General features: G+C 38.1%; 1 protein-coding gene across 1 annotated transcript in view; it reads left to right on the top strand.

Annotated features, from left to right (window-relative positions):
* Window positions 1–10,564, top strand: part of pskh1 (protein serine kinase H1) — a 40,846-nt gene extending 30,282 nt beyond the window's left edge. The window contains exon 3 of the mRNA XM_072279487.1: window positions 2,983–10,564. Within this exon, the coding sequence (XP_072135588.1) occupies window positions 2,983–3,300 (318 nt within the window). The 3' untranslated portion in view covers window positions 3,301–10,564. The remainder of the gene's footprint in view (window positions 1–2,982) is intronic.
* Window positions 10,565–16,850: the final 6,286 nt, after the last annotated feature.

Raw genomic sequence — 16,850 nt, 5'->3', positions numbered from 1 at the left:
AAACTTTGCAGTGATAACATTATAGTAATAGTTTACAAGGCATTCACTGTAGAGGAAAAAATAATTGGTTTTATAGACTGCAACAAGGACTTGAGCACTAAGTAATAATCTTTGCTAAGTAACACAAATACTTCAAAATGTAACCTGAGAAGTTTTGCATTTTGATCTACGGAAAAGAATTAATCCCTTGTGGAACAGTGATGGGAGTCCAGATGAGAGTTTGCTTCTTTATGTATCCATTTTTTTACCTAGTTATGAATATTTAGTTGTCCTTATTAGTTAATTCATCGCATTTCTTCAGTTTGAATACGCCACAGCAATGCCTGCTGACCTAGGATTGGATTTTCCAATCTGTCATTGTTGACTTGTTCTCTGAGACAGTCGTATTGCCAAATCAAAGTAAGTTTATTATCAAAGTATGTATATGTCAACATGTACTTCCCTGAGATTCATTTTCTTGCAGGCATTCACAGTAGAACAAAGAAGTACGATAGAATCAGTGAAAAACTACGCACAGACTGATAAGCAGCCAATGTGCAAAAGAAGACTAACTGCAAATACAAAAATAATGAATAGTAATAATAAATAAGTGGGTAAATGTATAATAGTGAAAACATAAGTTGTAGAGTCCTTGAGAATTAGTCCATAGATTATGTTCAGTGATCAGTTCAGTGTTGAGGTGAGTCAAGTTATCCACGCTATTTCAGGAGCCTGATAATTGAAGGGTAATAACTGTTCTTGAACCTGATGTTGTGGCCATAAGGCTCCTGTACCACCTCCTGGATGACATGGCTTTGAATCGTGGGTGCTCTTTAATGGATGCTGCTTTCTTGCGGTAGCGCTCCTTGAAGATGTGCTTATTGGTGGGAGGGCTTTTCCTGTGTGGACTGAGCTATATCCACCATTTTGTTTTTTGTAGGCTTTTCTATTCTTGGGCATTAATGTTACCATACCATGCATGACCGCAACCAGTCAGGATACCCTCCATAGAAGTTTGTCAAAAGTTTTAGTTGACATGCTGAATCTGTGCAAACTTCTAAAAAAGTGGGGGTGCTGTTATGCTTTCTTTGAATGACACCTATATGGTGGTCCCAGGACAAATCCTCTGAAATGATAATACCAAGGAATTTAAAATTACTGACCCTCCCCACCTCTGATTCCCTAATTGGGACTGGCTTGTGTTTTTTTTCCTGATTTAGTCAATAATCATCTCTTTGATTTTGTTGATGTTGGGTGAGAGGTTGTACAACTAGATTTTCAGTCTCCCTCCTATATGCCAATTTGTCACCAGCTTTGATTCAACCAACAACAATGGTTTTATTGGTAAACTGAAATATGGGATAAGTATGGCATTGAAACTGTACTTAGCCTCACAGTCAAAAGTGTAAAGTGAGAAGAGAATGTGTGTAAGCACGTAGCCTTGTGGTGTGGTACAAGAATCACCCCTTGTAATAATGATCAGTGAGGCACAGAGAATCTGTATTTACTGACAAGTAACTGTTACTGGTTCAAATAACAAAAGCATGTGGATTCACAAACTAACTACTTGTGTGCACACCCACTTGAATCCTTGACTCTTCATGAACAGTCAATGAAGAGAAAAGGTATTACCCAGAAAGGAGTCCATCCTCCCCAGGTATTCCTCATGGTCCCGATCTCCATGTGCCTGTGTGGTTCTCTTTAACCATGATGGTTGGTCTCTGGTTGCTGGAGACTTGTCGCCCCCACGTATTTGCAGCTCCTGACTCTTGTAGTGTTCCTTATCAGTTGAACTGGTGGATCTCCTTCCCATTGGCTCAAGGCCTGGGTCACTTTCTTTCTGGTTCTAGTCCAGGGTACAACCAACATTGTTTCGTGGTTCTGCCCACCCCAGCCTTGCGTATTTGTGTCTTTCAACTCTGACTGCTCCAAATCAGTTAAATGAGGCGACCCAGATAGAGTCAAACAAGATTACAGATTGCTTCTGTAGTAGGTCTGGTATTTTACATAATAAGTAGCTACTCATCTGAGAATGGTCTCAGGTTTAGCAGGTCATTACCTGAAGCTCCTTGTGTCCATATTCAATTGCTCTGATTAGATTATTCCAGAGCCAGAATCAGTTCAGAGTCCACAAAATGGCAGGGGGAGGTTCCCCTGTCCTTGATGCATTAATTGTGACTAATTGTCTTTGTTACCCCCCCCCCCCCCCCAATTTTGTGGGCTCTGAACTGATTCTTGCTCTAGAATTTCATTGCTTAGGAACTGTACCTTTGTATCTTCTAGAATACCTAAAATTTTGTCCATGCATGTCAAGCCCTCAACCCCAGTATAATACACATCTGAGTCCTCCATTTCTCCTTTGTTAACCTGCATTACAGTTTGCTCCAAGCAACGACCTCACTGTTGGCACTTTTTCCCCTGTAATGGCTCTGGAGCAAGGCTGGCCATGGCCTCAGTCATGCTTAATTATTTTAAGTTGTGCGTCTGTACTGATGGTGATTGTGGAGGATATGATGTTGCCATTTTGAACTGACTGGGGTCAGTAAGTGAGGAGATTGAGGATCCAATTACATACGGAGGTATCGAAGTCTAGGTCTTGGTGCTCATTGATTGGTTTCAAATACAAAATGGTGACCCCTAATTGAAAAATGAACCAGCCCCTATGCCCTGGGTGTGACAAATTGTCAAATGTCAAAAATAATGAATACTATGAAATGTATTGATATGCATCATTATCTAGCAGATTCTGTCCCATGAGGAACTGCAGAAACCTTTTGTTCACTCCTCTCACTTTATCTTGCTTCTTCCCTGGTGCTTTTTTCATTTCAAATTTGATTACCTTTTTTTTCTTTTGTGTTGCTCAGTTTGTTTTAATTTTATAAAATGTTATTGTTACTTAAGTAAATTCTTTTAGACTTTGGAATATGGTTATGTTGATAATCACTAAACTTATTGTACACTTATAAAGATTTGGTGATTATTTATTTTCTTTCTTTTATATAGCCGTGGCCCAGTGTTTCAAACCTTGCAAAGGATTTTATAGATCGTCTTCTTACTGTGGATCCCAATGAGAGGCTGACTGTGGGCCAAGCCTTAAAGCACCCTTGGATAGTAAGCATGGCAGCCTCCTCATCTATGAAGAATCTGCATCGCTCCATTTCTCAGAACCTTTTGAAGAGAGCTTCATCTCGATGTCAAAGCACCAAGTCAGCCCAATCCACAAGGTCCAGCAGATCCACTAAGTCCAACAAGTCACGGAGAGTACGAGAGAGGGAACTAAGAGAATTAAATTTGCGATACCAGCAGCAGTATGAGGGATGAAAAGAAACTTGGAGCTTTGTCACAATGTTATCTTTCGCTGTGCACTTTCTATTTGTGTAACTCTCATAACATGTTGACCACTTTGGATTCAATGAATTGGTAACATGGAGAGTTTGGACAAACCACTTTTCTAATTTACGAGATCCATCAGATTACTATTCCACAATTCACTAAAAATAGTTAAATGCTGAGCATTGTTCAAACATGGTGAATATTGAGCCAATAAGACTATTTCCTACTAAATTAGTGTGTATGTAATTGATTAAACGTACTGGCCATTTTACAGGGTAAAATTAGATTGCATAACTGAAATTTGTCTTAAGTGCTGGAAATATTGAACCTCATTGCTCTGGTTACATTTTATAACTAACAGTTAAGCCCAGTGTTTTCAAAATCTTGTTAGGAATTAAAATGCTGTGTATGTTACATTCAAAATTGCAATCTGTTTAAGTTGTCTTTAACCATTTTATTTTACAAAAAGGTCTTTAGTCCTTAATAAATACAGATACAGTAAGATGAAAGTTTTAACTTGGCAGTGTGCATAATGTAAACATTAATTCTTGCTGAAATGTTAGATGTCCAAGGAACAGAAAGAAAGATACCATTCACAAATATTTTCTCCCCAGTATAAACTCTTCTATACTGCTGAACATCTTTATTTACATTAAATACTGAAATGACAACCAACGACAGTATATTCATCTGGCACACTAAGTAGGCAATTTCTCGCAGACCTGTGAATTAAGGTCTGTTTTACGATTTTATATCTTACAGAGCCCAAAAGTTGGTACATACACATGAGATGAAGGTAGATGTTAAAATATTGTAAACAAGGTTTAAAAGATAAAAATAATTATGTTCAACACTTATGGAGTTTTTGAGATGTATATTTGAGAAAATCACAGTTTACATGGCTATTTTAGAGCCAGAGTAGTGATCAGCTGCACATGATTTAAAATTCACTTCCTCCTCATGGAAACAATGTTACACATTTTTGGAGTTTGCTCTTTTTAATGTGAGATACTTCAATTGAGTTCATTATACAGGAGGAGGGAACCAATAGATTAAATTCTTAGCTTCCATATTTACCTATTTTAATTTCTAAAGTGTCTTCCTCTCTTTGAGTGCTGATAGCCTCATTCTTAGCAAATTCCAGAAAATATTCATTGTGTCATTATTGTGTAGAATTCAAAAATCACAGCTGCTCTATACATTAAATGTATGTGCACTTCAGTTAATTTGGATGTGAACAGCCATATAGCTTTAATTTGTAATCTTATTCCTAATAACTGTCCTGAAACCAGCATGAACTGAAAGTGGAATGGTCTATTTCTAAATGAGCCTAGTTTGCTTGTTGGAATCCATGGGAAGATGGCCAAGACTGGAAGAGTCTTGCTCTGTTAATGAGTAGGTCACATCTAAACTTTATGGTAAAATATTATTGTACCAAACATATACATACAATAATTTCAGAATGAAGGAACTCAATCTTTCTTCTAAATTTTCATTTTCTTTAAAAAAATATTTCTTCCTGTAGACATCTGTACACGATTTTCACTTTAAGTGAATGGGTAAACACATTGCCAGACTGCAGATTTTCTGAATTAACTTGTGATTAATGAACACCATCAACCCAAGGTACCTTTTCATTCTTGCATTATCCAGATAGAATATGTCTTGCCTCTCTAGGGGCAGTAAAGCCAACATGATGGAGTTGCGCATGTAGTCTAATATTTGAGCAAAATACACAGTTGTTTTGAAGGATGTTAATTATCCTATGTTTTGGTATATTAATTTGCATTATGCCATGCCAGACTTTGCTCATCTCTGCTATAGGAAACAAGTAGTTACATAAACAGCATTCCTGTACTAGGTGTGTCCCTTGATCCCCACATTGACTTGTGTATTTTTTTGTATAAGCCTCCAGTGTAAAATAAGCTTTGTTCTTAATTTCCATTGATTTTATCCCATCTTTAATCTCATTGGCCCTTCTTTTTATTCCTCTGGACTGTGGACCATTGGAAAAGTTTCATTTTTTCACATAGCTGTTAACTGGGGCAAAAGAAAGCAAAAATGCTGGATACATTCAGCAGGTCAGGCAACACATGTGAAAAGATGATGGGTGTATGACTTAACTTTCTCTTTGCACATGTACTGTCTGACTGACTACATTTCCAGCATTTTTTTTTTGGATTTCTAGTAACCACTGTTTTATTATTTTTTTCACTGACAGTGATGTCTTGAGACGACTATCCTCATACACTGGAATTCCCCTTAATCAGGGTTATGTCTGCCTGCCATTGCCACCATTAATGGTTACATAGCTTGTTTTTGAGACGTGGAATGCATTGGCTGAAAGTGAATTATAACCTGCGGCAGAAATTGACTAATACTTGAAGAATGTTTGGATCTTTGGGGAAGAGCAGGGGTATGGTATTATTAGATAGCTTTTTAGAGTGTTGGCTGTGGCCTGATTGGGCAAATGGTCTTATGTGGTATACGTATCGATATTTTAGTTTTTCTTAAAACCCACACAACCATTAAGCAACCATTCTCATCTGAACACACTAAAGCAGCATGAGTAGACTTTTATGTTAAAGGTACTATGTAAGTGCATGTTGTTGAAAGTAACTAATAAGGGCTTTTGCTTTTCATTGAGACCAGTGCAGCCTGCAGTTTTCTCCTAAATGGCACTGTTAGCTGATGGTGGTTGAATACCTTGAATCCCTTTGAAGTATATTTGTAATATGGAGACCCTTGTATTTTGATATTTTTCTGACTGAAAAAGATTGTCTGTTCACAATATTTTGGTTGTGCCTTTTTACCAGTCCCTTATACACTTTTATCCCCATCAAGAAGGCCTTAAAACTTTCTGCTTCTATCTCAATAGAAGAACCAATCTGTTCCCCTTCACCTCCACCCTTCTCCAAATGGCAGAACTGGTCCTCATCCTCAACAATCTTCCCTTCAGCTCCTCCCACTTTCTCCAGACTCGAGAGGTAGCTACAGGCACTCGCATGGGTCCTGGCTACGCCTGCCTCTTTGTTGGTAATGTAAGACGGTCTTCCTTCTTTCTCCTATGGTCCACTCTTCTCTCCTATCAGATTCCTTCTTCTCTTTATTTTTATACCCTCCTGGCTTTACTTATTACCTTCTATCTATCTCTTTTCCCTCTCCCCACCTTTTTATTCTGGCATCTTTCCCCTTCCTTTCCTGTCCTGAAGAAGGGTCTTGTCCTAAAACATCAAATGTTTGTTCATTTCCATAGATGCTGCCTGACTTGCTGAGTTCTTCCAGCATTTTGTGTGTGTTGCTTTGGATTTCCAGCATCTGCAGACTTTCTCATGTTTATTGTTTATATGTTTGTCAGCATCTTTTAGCAATAATGCTTACTGGTAGAAATACTTTCAAGTGCATTTAAAACCAGTTTTTTCATAATGGTCTTCCAAAGATTTTGGAGGGGACTCAATCACTTTTGTTAGAAAACATATTTGGTTGTACATTAAAGCAAATTGTGGCAAGATAGGTAGTTGTTGGGGCCACATTTTATAAATTCTCATAAGTAGTGGTGTAACTGAGAGCAGTACTGTATGAATTATCAAAAGGAATTTCTATACTCGAGCAATCTGCCACCATTAATAATTGTAATCATGGTTCCTATTGACTGAAATTAATACCTTTTGATAATTTTCCCAAATGTAATAATTCTCATTCTTGTCAATTACAATGTGTGCCATGATGATTGTAATTCAGTTAGCATTCAGGCTAAAATAAACATTTTTATTGCAGAATATTGAGATTGGTGAACCTATATGTATACCATGTTATCTGTGGTTCATATTTTAATATTTGCCTGCTCTTTTTTTAACCATGAAAAGTCAATACTTTGTCGAGACCAAACATTGATGAGAAATTATTGCTCAGTTAGAAATCTTGTTAATAAACCTTGTTTGCCTACTTGAAAAATTGCTGGGTGTAGAAAAAGCTTTATAAGATGTCATATTTAAAATCCAACTCGTTGCTGTTGTGAACAAGGTGGTAAAACTAAATACCTTGATTGCTACTTTATACTTTTCAAACCTAATACATTGTAAACCATCAAACTTTATATTGTCATTGTTTGCTTTCAGGATTTCTTAATGGTCAATTACTGAGGGTGTTACGCTACGTAGCTAACAATATGGATTTTCATAAGGATGAGTAATTTATGGTGTGCAATTTAGCAATTTGCAGGTCTGATTCTGACAGTGGATATTTTACAGTCAACTTCTCTCAGTCTTAAAAACCAGAATTTAAATCGGTACCAGAATTAAATAGAAATAAAGTTGGCTGATGGAACCTTTTACTACTTGTCACTTTTTATGTGAATTATGGTATTTCATTGCTACTGTTGATATATATCGAGAACTAAATTTTAATCAATGTGGAAATGTGGTTTGTGATGTTCTGGAAATAACAATCTTTAAAAAGTGAGATGTAGTACATGCTTAGCACAGTTTAACAGGCAATATCTAAATAGGTAGATGCCATCCAATGTGTATAGTATGCTACATTAATTTTTTTGTGATTTTCTGGGAATTCATGTGTTATAAAATTAATTGGGAAAAGTGTAATTTTTCTTGCTGGAATTGTGTTTTAATGAAAGTTTTAGATTTTAAATTAGTGGCATCTTCAAACTTAATTCTGAGCAAGTTATACTTGAAATTTGTGAGTAGAGATATACACCAATTCCATGATGTGCATGAGTTTAAAACAAAACCCCAAGACTGGAATTATTTGATTTTTTTTTTGTTCTAGATAATTTTAATTTTATAGAAAAAGAGAATGCATTTATTTCTGCCTAGTTAACTGCAGTTAATATGCTGTATTACTACAGTGGCATAAGATCCAATTATATAAGTGAATCATCACTTACTAAAATTCATAGGTTTAATCCAATATATTATGGATTTTATTATACCATTGAATGAACAATTGGCAATTGCTATTTTTGTCTTCCAGGTTTGACATGTTTAGAGTAGTAGTAATTTAGTGTACTTCCACTGGTCTCAGCTGTGCAAATGATCCAAAGGATTCTCTGTCCGACAGGCCATTGGGGAAAAGTGAATTAATTCAATTAATTAATTGCAAATATTTTGAGTTTTTGACTGTTGATCTTAATCTGAAAATTCTGCTTGTTAATCTAAACTGGAATTGTGGTTTAACATATCTGTAGGCAAAATGTGTACGTATATTTTTAACAATGCAAACATTGTTAATGTAAATGATAATACAGAGCAAGTAGCTACATGTCTAGAATTCAAATGCAAGTCAAACTGCACAGAACCAGTATTTGTCAAAATTGTTCATAACTGGACCTGTTCAAAATTTATTTTTCATTATTATGCAATGTCAGTTTTATATTGTCATGTGCAATTGTGATGATAAAGAGATTCTGTATCAGTATATTCATGCCATGTTGGTATTGGTGTCTTTTTTATTTTATTCACTTTTTAAAGCAATTCTCATTACACAATAGTAATGCAGTCTCAATGTTTCAAGTTTTACTTAGCTGTTAGTATTACTGTACTGTAAAGAAAATGTCATGAACCAGTACAATGTTATGCAAAATAATTTGTCATTTGAACCTCAAATATTGGTAATCCAATGATATGACACTCAGAATGCATTCTTCAGCCACTCCATAGTTGGAAGAATATAATTCTTATATGGTTTGAATGGGATGAAAAATTCTCACCCCTTGTAGTTTACTGAAATCCTAGTGATGCATTGCCTGAAACAATGTGGATTACTTGAACTACTAAAAAATGAATGTGAAATGAAAGTTTAGATTTTCCCCAAATCTGGTTGGTGAACTTCAGTCATCCCTGTAGGTGAATAATTCTTTGAGGATTTGTTGCAGTGGATCCTCCTGGCCTGAAGGAGCACTAGAGCAAGGGCATCCAAACCTTGGCTTATTGCAATTCTTTGATTGGTTTATATTTCAAAGGAGGCTCAAAGTGGGGGTGCATTGGGATGCAATATAGTGATAGGATTGCTAAGGCCAAGGGAGGGAGTGGGTGAAGTACGTGGCAGGAAGGAGATTTACAGTGGTCGTTGGGAGAGTCAAATAATAGTTAGGTTTCCAACAGAAAGAAGATCAGCTCAAACCTCAATGGGGAGGATGTTTGTGTTTGGGTGGAGTCAAGTGTGTAGTTAGGCATACGATAGTGTGGGAGAAGGCTGAAGACAATTGGTGGGGATATTATTCAAATAGATAATGCATTGGGAAAGCTAAGGAGTTTGACAGCATTGGGGAGAAGACGAATAATCAGTGACAATGGAAAGTTAAGGGTGACAGTTAATGAAGAACATGGAGTTTTCAGACTTGGGCGGTGGCTCAAGTGGAGGTGATCTTCAGTGTTCTCATGCAGTTGGGGTTTGCCCAACTGCGTCAGTACACTATTGCATCCATGTGCCAGCAATGTTTGCAGATCAGTCTTCCATTCTGACCTGAAAGCAAAGGACTCTACACTAGACTTTTTTAGTATAAGACTAATTAGAATCATTATTAAACAAGCTTATTGTACTGTTAGTTTTGTGTAATGCTCCAGAACTTGCCTTATCTTTTTCACAAGATTAATATGTTAAGTACTGTGGACAGTTTTGTTTCCACTTTGAGCAAATGGCAATGAGGGTGGGAGGTGAGCAGTTTAGAAGTTCAGTAATACCTGCTCAGTGCTGTAGTAAAACAGGACAGTTTAATAGGATTATCTACATGAATGATGGCATATTTATTTTGCAGTGTTGCTGCGTAAAACTTAATGCCTCCTGAAGAGTTCTTTTGTGGGTGGAATATTGTATACAAAGTGCTAATCTAGAGTGGCCCGTTTTAAATATAGTGTTTATATATTTTTAAAAGGCTGCTTTACTTCCCACTGTGACCAAACATTAAGACTGAAATGTGGTATACTCTAGGCCAACTGTCTCCCTTTTTTGCCAAATTCAATTACTTTCTGGTTCTCAATATACAGTATATATTTTTTAAGATGTGCTGTTTGTAAACCACTGTGTTCAGTTTTAATCCCTTTTGTGGTTTCTTCATTGTTTTTATACATTTAAAAGTATAATCATTTTTAGATCATTGCTGAGCATTAATCTGTAATTCAAAGATTTTGCAGAAATTATTTATTTTATGAATTCAGTCAATTTCTATGTAATAGTAAACGTCTTCATTGTATTACAATAGTGTTTGTCCACCTTATCTTTTTATCCTTGGATTTACTGCATAGTAAACATTTTTGTATTTCCTGTTATTTGTCCATTAAAAAGATAATACTCTGTGTTCTCTCATTCTTGAATTTTGGAACACTAAGCCTATATTTAATGGTCTGTCAACATTTCTTAGCAAGGCGGTATTGCGAACAGCTGTCCTCTGCTAACAGCACAAAAGTGAGACAAATGCATGCATGCCAAGTTCTTTGGTATATGTCAGCAAGAGTATGATTTTTCCCATTTATTTTCCATGGAAGTTCCATTTGCAAGTATTCCTCACTTGCTCCTAGCAGGTTTGGCAGTTGCCCATGGATAAAAAAAATTTCTACTATCTACTTAGTACTATCTATATAAAGTGGTGGGTGAATAATTCCTCTGCTAAGATTCTGGAAAAAGATTGTTTCTTTAATAAAAAACAAAATGCAGGTTGGGTAACTTCATTAGGGAGAGAAATAGTCATTGTTTTAAGTCATTGAACTTCTCGGTTTGGAAGAAAACTTGTCTGTTTATAAATGAGCAACGTGAATACTATTACTAGTACTTACCAGCCCTCCAAAGTACTTGTCTCCCCTGGGGGAAGCTGCAGCAATGGGACTCCAGCACTGTGGCTCAGAAGGAAAGTGGGGATGGTAGGCACGAGATAGACACCTGGATGGTATGTTCGTTCCCAGGGTTGGATGTCTTGGATTGGATCAACGGAATTATAAAAGGGGAAGGTGAACAGCTAGAAGTCTTTGTACATATTGGGATCAATGATATAGGTAGGAAAAGCAATGAGGTAACTAAAGAGAGAATTTAGGGAACTAGTAGAAAGCTGAAAAGCAGAACCTCTAGGGTGGTAATCTCTGGAGTTTTGCCTGTACTGTGCACCAGTGAGGATAAGTATATGATGATTTGGCAGATGAATGCGTGGCCGTGGAACTGTTGTGGGGAGGGGGTGCATTTTAGATTTCTGGATCATTGAGATTTCTTTTGGGGAAGGTATGACCCATAAAAAGAGACTGGTTACATCTGAACCCAAGGAAGACAATATCCTTGTGAGCAGGTTTGCCAGAACTTTTGGGCAGGGTTTGAAATAAGTTGGTGGGGGAATGGGAATCAGAGTGATGGACAGTTGCTTTACAAGCAGATTGAATTCAATTGACTTTATTTCTTACATCCTTCATATACATGAGGAGTGAAAATCTTTGTGTTACGTCTCTGTCTAAATGTGCAATTTATAGTATTATATAATAAATAGTATGTACAAAAGGACAGTCAATATAATATAGAAATACAATTGTATCAGCATGAATTAATTACTCTGATGGCCTGGTGGAAGAAGCTGTCCCGGAGACCGTTGATCCTGGCTTATATGTTGCGGTACCATTTCCCGGATGATAGTAGCTGGAACAGTTTAACATTGGGGTGACTTGGGTCCCCAATGATCCTTCGGGCCCTTTTTGCACATCTGTCTTTGTAAATGTCCTGAATAGTGGGAAGTTTACATCTACGGATGTGCTGGGCTGTCCACACCGCTCTCTGCAAAGTCCTGTGATTGAGGGAAGTACAGTTCCCATACCAGGCAGTGATGCAGCCAGTCAGGATGCTCTATTGTGCCCCTATAGAAAGTTCTTAGGATTTGGAGGCCCATACCAAACTACTTCAACCGTTTGAGGTGAAAGAGGTGCTGGCAACACACATCAAAGTTGCTGGTGAACACAGCAGGCCAGGCAGCATCTCTAGGGAGAGGTGTACGTATTTGCGTGAAAGAGGTGCTGTGCCTTTTCCACCACACAGCTGGTATGTACAGACCATGTGAGGTCCTCGGTGATGTGTATGCCAAGGAACTTAAAGCTGTTCACCCTCTAAATCCCAGATCCATTGATGTCTGGGGGTTAACCTGTCTCCATTCCTCCTGTAGTTCACAACCAACTCCTTTGTTTTCTTGATATTGAGGGAGAGGTTCTTTTCTTGATACCATTGTGTCAATGTGATGACTTCTCTGTAGGCTGCCTCATTTTTATTTGAGATTAGGCCAATCGGTGTAGTGACATCAGCAAATTTAATTAGTGGATTGGAGCTGTGTGTGGCAACACAGTCATGGGTATACAGAGAGTAAAGGAGGGAGCTTAGGACATGGCCCTGAGGGGCACCTGTGTTGAAGGGCAGAGATCAGGGAGCCCACTCTTACCACCTGCCAGCGATCTGACAGGAAGTCCAGAATCCAGCCCCACATGGCAGGGTGAAGGCCAAGGTATCTGAGCTTCTGGTTGAGGCTGGAAGGAATTATGGTTTGTTGTGAGATTGTGAGGAAGGGCAGATAGATAATACGGCAAAATTGCAGTCAGTGAATGTAATGGGAACAAATTGAAAAGGGTGACAAACACAGGACTGAAGGTGTTATATTTGAATGTGTGCAGTATATGGAATAAGGTAGATGATCTTGTAGTGCAGTTAGAGGTTGGCAGGTATGATGTGGGCATCACTGCGTTGGCTGAAAGAAGATTATAGTTGGCAGCTTAAGATTCAATTATACATATTCTATTGAAAGGACATGCGGGTAGGCAGAGGGGGTAGCATGGCTCTATTAGTAAAAAATTAAATCAAAACTTTAAAAAGAGGTGACATAGGATTAGAAGGTGTAGAATCGTTGTGGGTACAGTTAAGGAAAAGCAAGAGTAAAAAGACCCCGATGGGACTTTATTCAGGCCTCCGAACAGTAGCCAGAATGTGGGCTTCACCTTACAGTCTTACGATAGTCATGGGGTATTTCAATATGCAGATAGATTGGCAAAATCGGGTTGTTGCTGATTTTGGATCCGAGGATAGAAAATTTGTAGAATGCCTCTGAGATATCTGCTTAGCAAGACAAGACCCTATGGTATTACAGGAAAGATACAAGCACGGGTAGAGCATTGGCTGATTGGCAAGAGATAGAGTGGGAATAAAAGGAGTCTTTTCTGAGTGGGGATCGCTTTGTTTTACATTGTATATTGATGATTTCGATAATGGAATTGATGGCTTTGTGGTCAAGTTTGCAGATAATACATTCAGAAGAATGTGTGTGAGGTCGGTGTTCTGTGCTGGGTGTCAGATGTGGGAAGTCCGGGAGACTCCCAGCCTCCCCGGACGGCCACATCTGCTCCAGGTGCATCAAACTGCAGTTCCTTAGGGATTGTATTAGGGAACTGGAGATGCGGCTCGATGACCTTCGTCTGGTCAGGGAGAATGAAGAGGTGGTAGAGAGGAACTATAGGCAGGTAGTCACACCGGGGCCTGGGGAGACAGATAAGTGGGAAGGGCTGGAGTCAGAGGCTAGAGAGCACCTCTGTGGCTGTACCCCTTGACAATAAGTACTCCTGCTTGAGTACTGTTGGGGGGTGGGGGGGATGGCCTACCTGGAGAAGTAACAGTGGTCGTGCCTCTGGTACAGAGTCTGGCCCTGTGGCTCAGAAGGGTAGGGAAAGGAAAAGCATGGCAGCAGTGACAGGGGACTCAGATGATTCTGTGGACGCAGGAAAGAAGCACGGCTGGTAGTTTGCCTCCCAGGTGCCAGGGTCCAGGAAGTTCCTGATCGCATCCATGATATCCTGAAGTGAGAAGGAGAACAGCCAGAGGTCGTGGTACATATTGGTACCAACGACATAGGCAGGGAAAGGGAGGAGGTCCTGAAAGCAGCCTACATCATCATCATCATCATCATCATCAGGTGCTGTGCCCAGTTTGAGCTTTGACTGCCATGGCCCACACACCCCTGTTTTGGGTCAAGTGGATCAATTCATTGGTATTCATTTCCAATTCTCTGGCTGCTGTCTCCATCATCATTTGTCTTTGTCTTCCTCTTGCCTTCTTCCCTTCAATCTTTCCCGTAATTACCATGCATTCTAACTCCTCTTTCCTAATCACATGTCCACTGAAGTTATGTTGCTTTTTCATGATCTCATACATTATTTCGCTTTTTGTGTTTGCTCTGTTCATGACGTCCTCGTTAGATATTTGTTTCGTCCATGATATTCTTTGCATTCTCCTCAAAAACCACATCTCTGCTGCTTCAATTCGTTTCCTCATGTTACTAGATATTGTCCAACATTCTGAGCCATATAACATAAGTGGATAAACGTATTTCAGTACTCTGAGGTGGATTGTCATGCCTGGTTTAGTGTTGGTCAGTATACTCTTCATTTCTCGTAAAGGTGTCTTTTGCCATCCCTATTCTTCTTTTGATATCCATGACGCAACTGCCATCTGATGTCACCCAGCTTCCTAAGTAGCAAAAGTTCTGTATGACTTCACCATTTATTCTCAGCCTGCAGATAGGATTCTCCTTTTTGGATATCACTATACATTCTGTCTTTTTGCAATTGATAGACCCATTTTTGCACTTTCTTCAACAACTATATCAATTAAGTTTTGTAGTTCTTCCTCCATACTTGCAATTAACACAGTGTCATCTGCATATCTGAAATTATTGACGTTTTCAACGCCAACTTTGATTCCCAAGATGTCTCTTATTTTTTGTAATATTGTTTCACTGTACACATTAAATAAATCAGGGGAGAAAACATACCCCTGTCTAACACCTCTCTTGATTTTCGTAATCTGACTCACTTCTCCATCTATTCTTACAGTGGCAGTTTGTTCCCAGTACAGATTTCTGATTAGGCAGAGGTCTTTTGAATCTAGATCTAGAGTTTTCTGTAATATTTCAAATAACTTATAGTGCTTCACTTTATCAAATGCTTTTGTGTAGTCGATAAAACAAACAAACAAATCTTTTTGCACTTGAAAAGCTTGTTCTGATAGTATCCTTAACATCAATATTGCATTTCTTGTTCCTTTGTCTTTCACAAAACCACATTGTTCTTTACCCATATCAGCTTGTATCTTACGTTTAGTTCTTGTCACCAAAATTCTTAGAAGTATCTTGGTAATATGACTCATTAAACTTATGGTCCTATATAACTCACATTCTATTGCTCCAGGTTTCTTAGGGAGAGTGATAAATACTGATTTTTTCATTTCTTCTGGTATTATTCCAGTCTCATAAATGTCATTGATTAAATCGGTGGGTTTTTCAATTCCATTATCTTCAAGGGTGATAATTTGTTCTATTACTAATTCATCAGGACCTGCTGCTTTTCCTTTCTTCACCTTATTTATTGCATTACGAACTTCAGATTTGAAAATACTTGGACCTTCAATGCTTTTCCTAATTTCCGTTTTTTCGCCTCGATTGTCTTCAAACAATTCCTGAATATACTCAGTCCATCTGTTCATAATCTCATCTTTTTCCATGATAATGGTACCGTCCTTTGCTTTCAAACATCCACCTGAAGAACAAAGGAGCTTTTTACCAGTGATATTCTTGATTTGTTGATGTAACCTTTTTGGATCAGTAATAGGGATTCTTTCTATTTGCTCACATTCCTGGTTTAACCATTCTTCTTTGGCTTTTTGACATAAGCTTTTAACTTTTTTATCCAAGGACTTATATTCTATAGGATTTGCTTTCTTCCGTCTCCTTTCTTCCATTAGATTTTTGATTTCATCTGTCATCCATTTATTCTTTGTGCTTTTTTCTTTTTTAGGAATCACTGACTTTGCTGATTCTACCAAGGCATCCTTTAGAGACTTCATTTCTACATGATTGCTATCATCTTCAACAGATTCTATTTCTAGACTTTGAAATCTATTCCTTACTTCAATTGTAAATTTTTGTCTTAAGTTTTCTTCTTTAATTAATTGCGAGTAGTCAAGGGATTGTCCAGGTTTTTGCTTCTTTAGTTTTTCAAGTTTTACTTTTACATGACGTACTACTGGGTTACGGTCACTATTCCAGTCTGCACCTGGATATGTTTTACATTGAGTCACTGAGTTTCTAAATCTTTGGTTTACAGTAATAAAGTCAATTTGATTTCTAGTGTTATCAGCTGGACTTTTCCAGGTCCACAATCATCTTGGATGGTTTTTAAAGTAGGTATTCATAATGACCTGATTATTCATCTTGCACCATTCTACCCATTTCTCACCTCTTTCATTTCTTTCCCCTAGTCCAAATTTTCCTGTGGTATTTCCATCAGCACCTTGTCCTACTTTAGCATTTAGATCTCCCATGACAACAGCAATATCTTGACTACAGGGAGTTAGAAAGGAAGTTCAGAAGTAGGACCACAAAGGTAGTCATCTTGGGATTACTGCCTGTGCCATGTGACAGTGAGTGTAGAAATAGAGTGAGGTGGAGGATAAATGTGTGGCTGAGAGATTGGAGCAGGGGGCAGGGATTCAGATTTCTGGATCATTGGGACCTCTTTAGG

Source organism: Mobula birostris, chromosome 15, assembly GCF_030028105.1.
Source record: "Mobula birostris isolate sMobBir1 chromosome 15, sMobBir1.hap1, whole genome shotgun sequence".
Classification (NCBI taxonomy): domain Eukaryota; kingdom Metazoa; phylum Chordata; class Chondrichthyes; order Myliobatiformes; family Myliobatidae; genus Mobula; species Mobula birostris.
The sequence above is the reverse complement of the archived record's forward strand: the minus strand, read 5'-3'. Positions and strand labels throughout refer to the sequence as shown.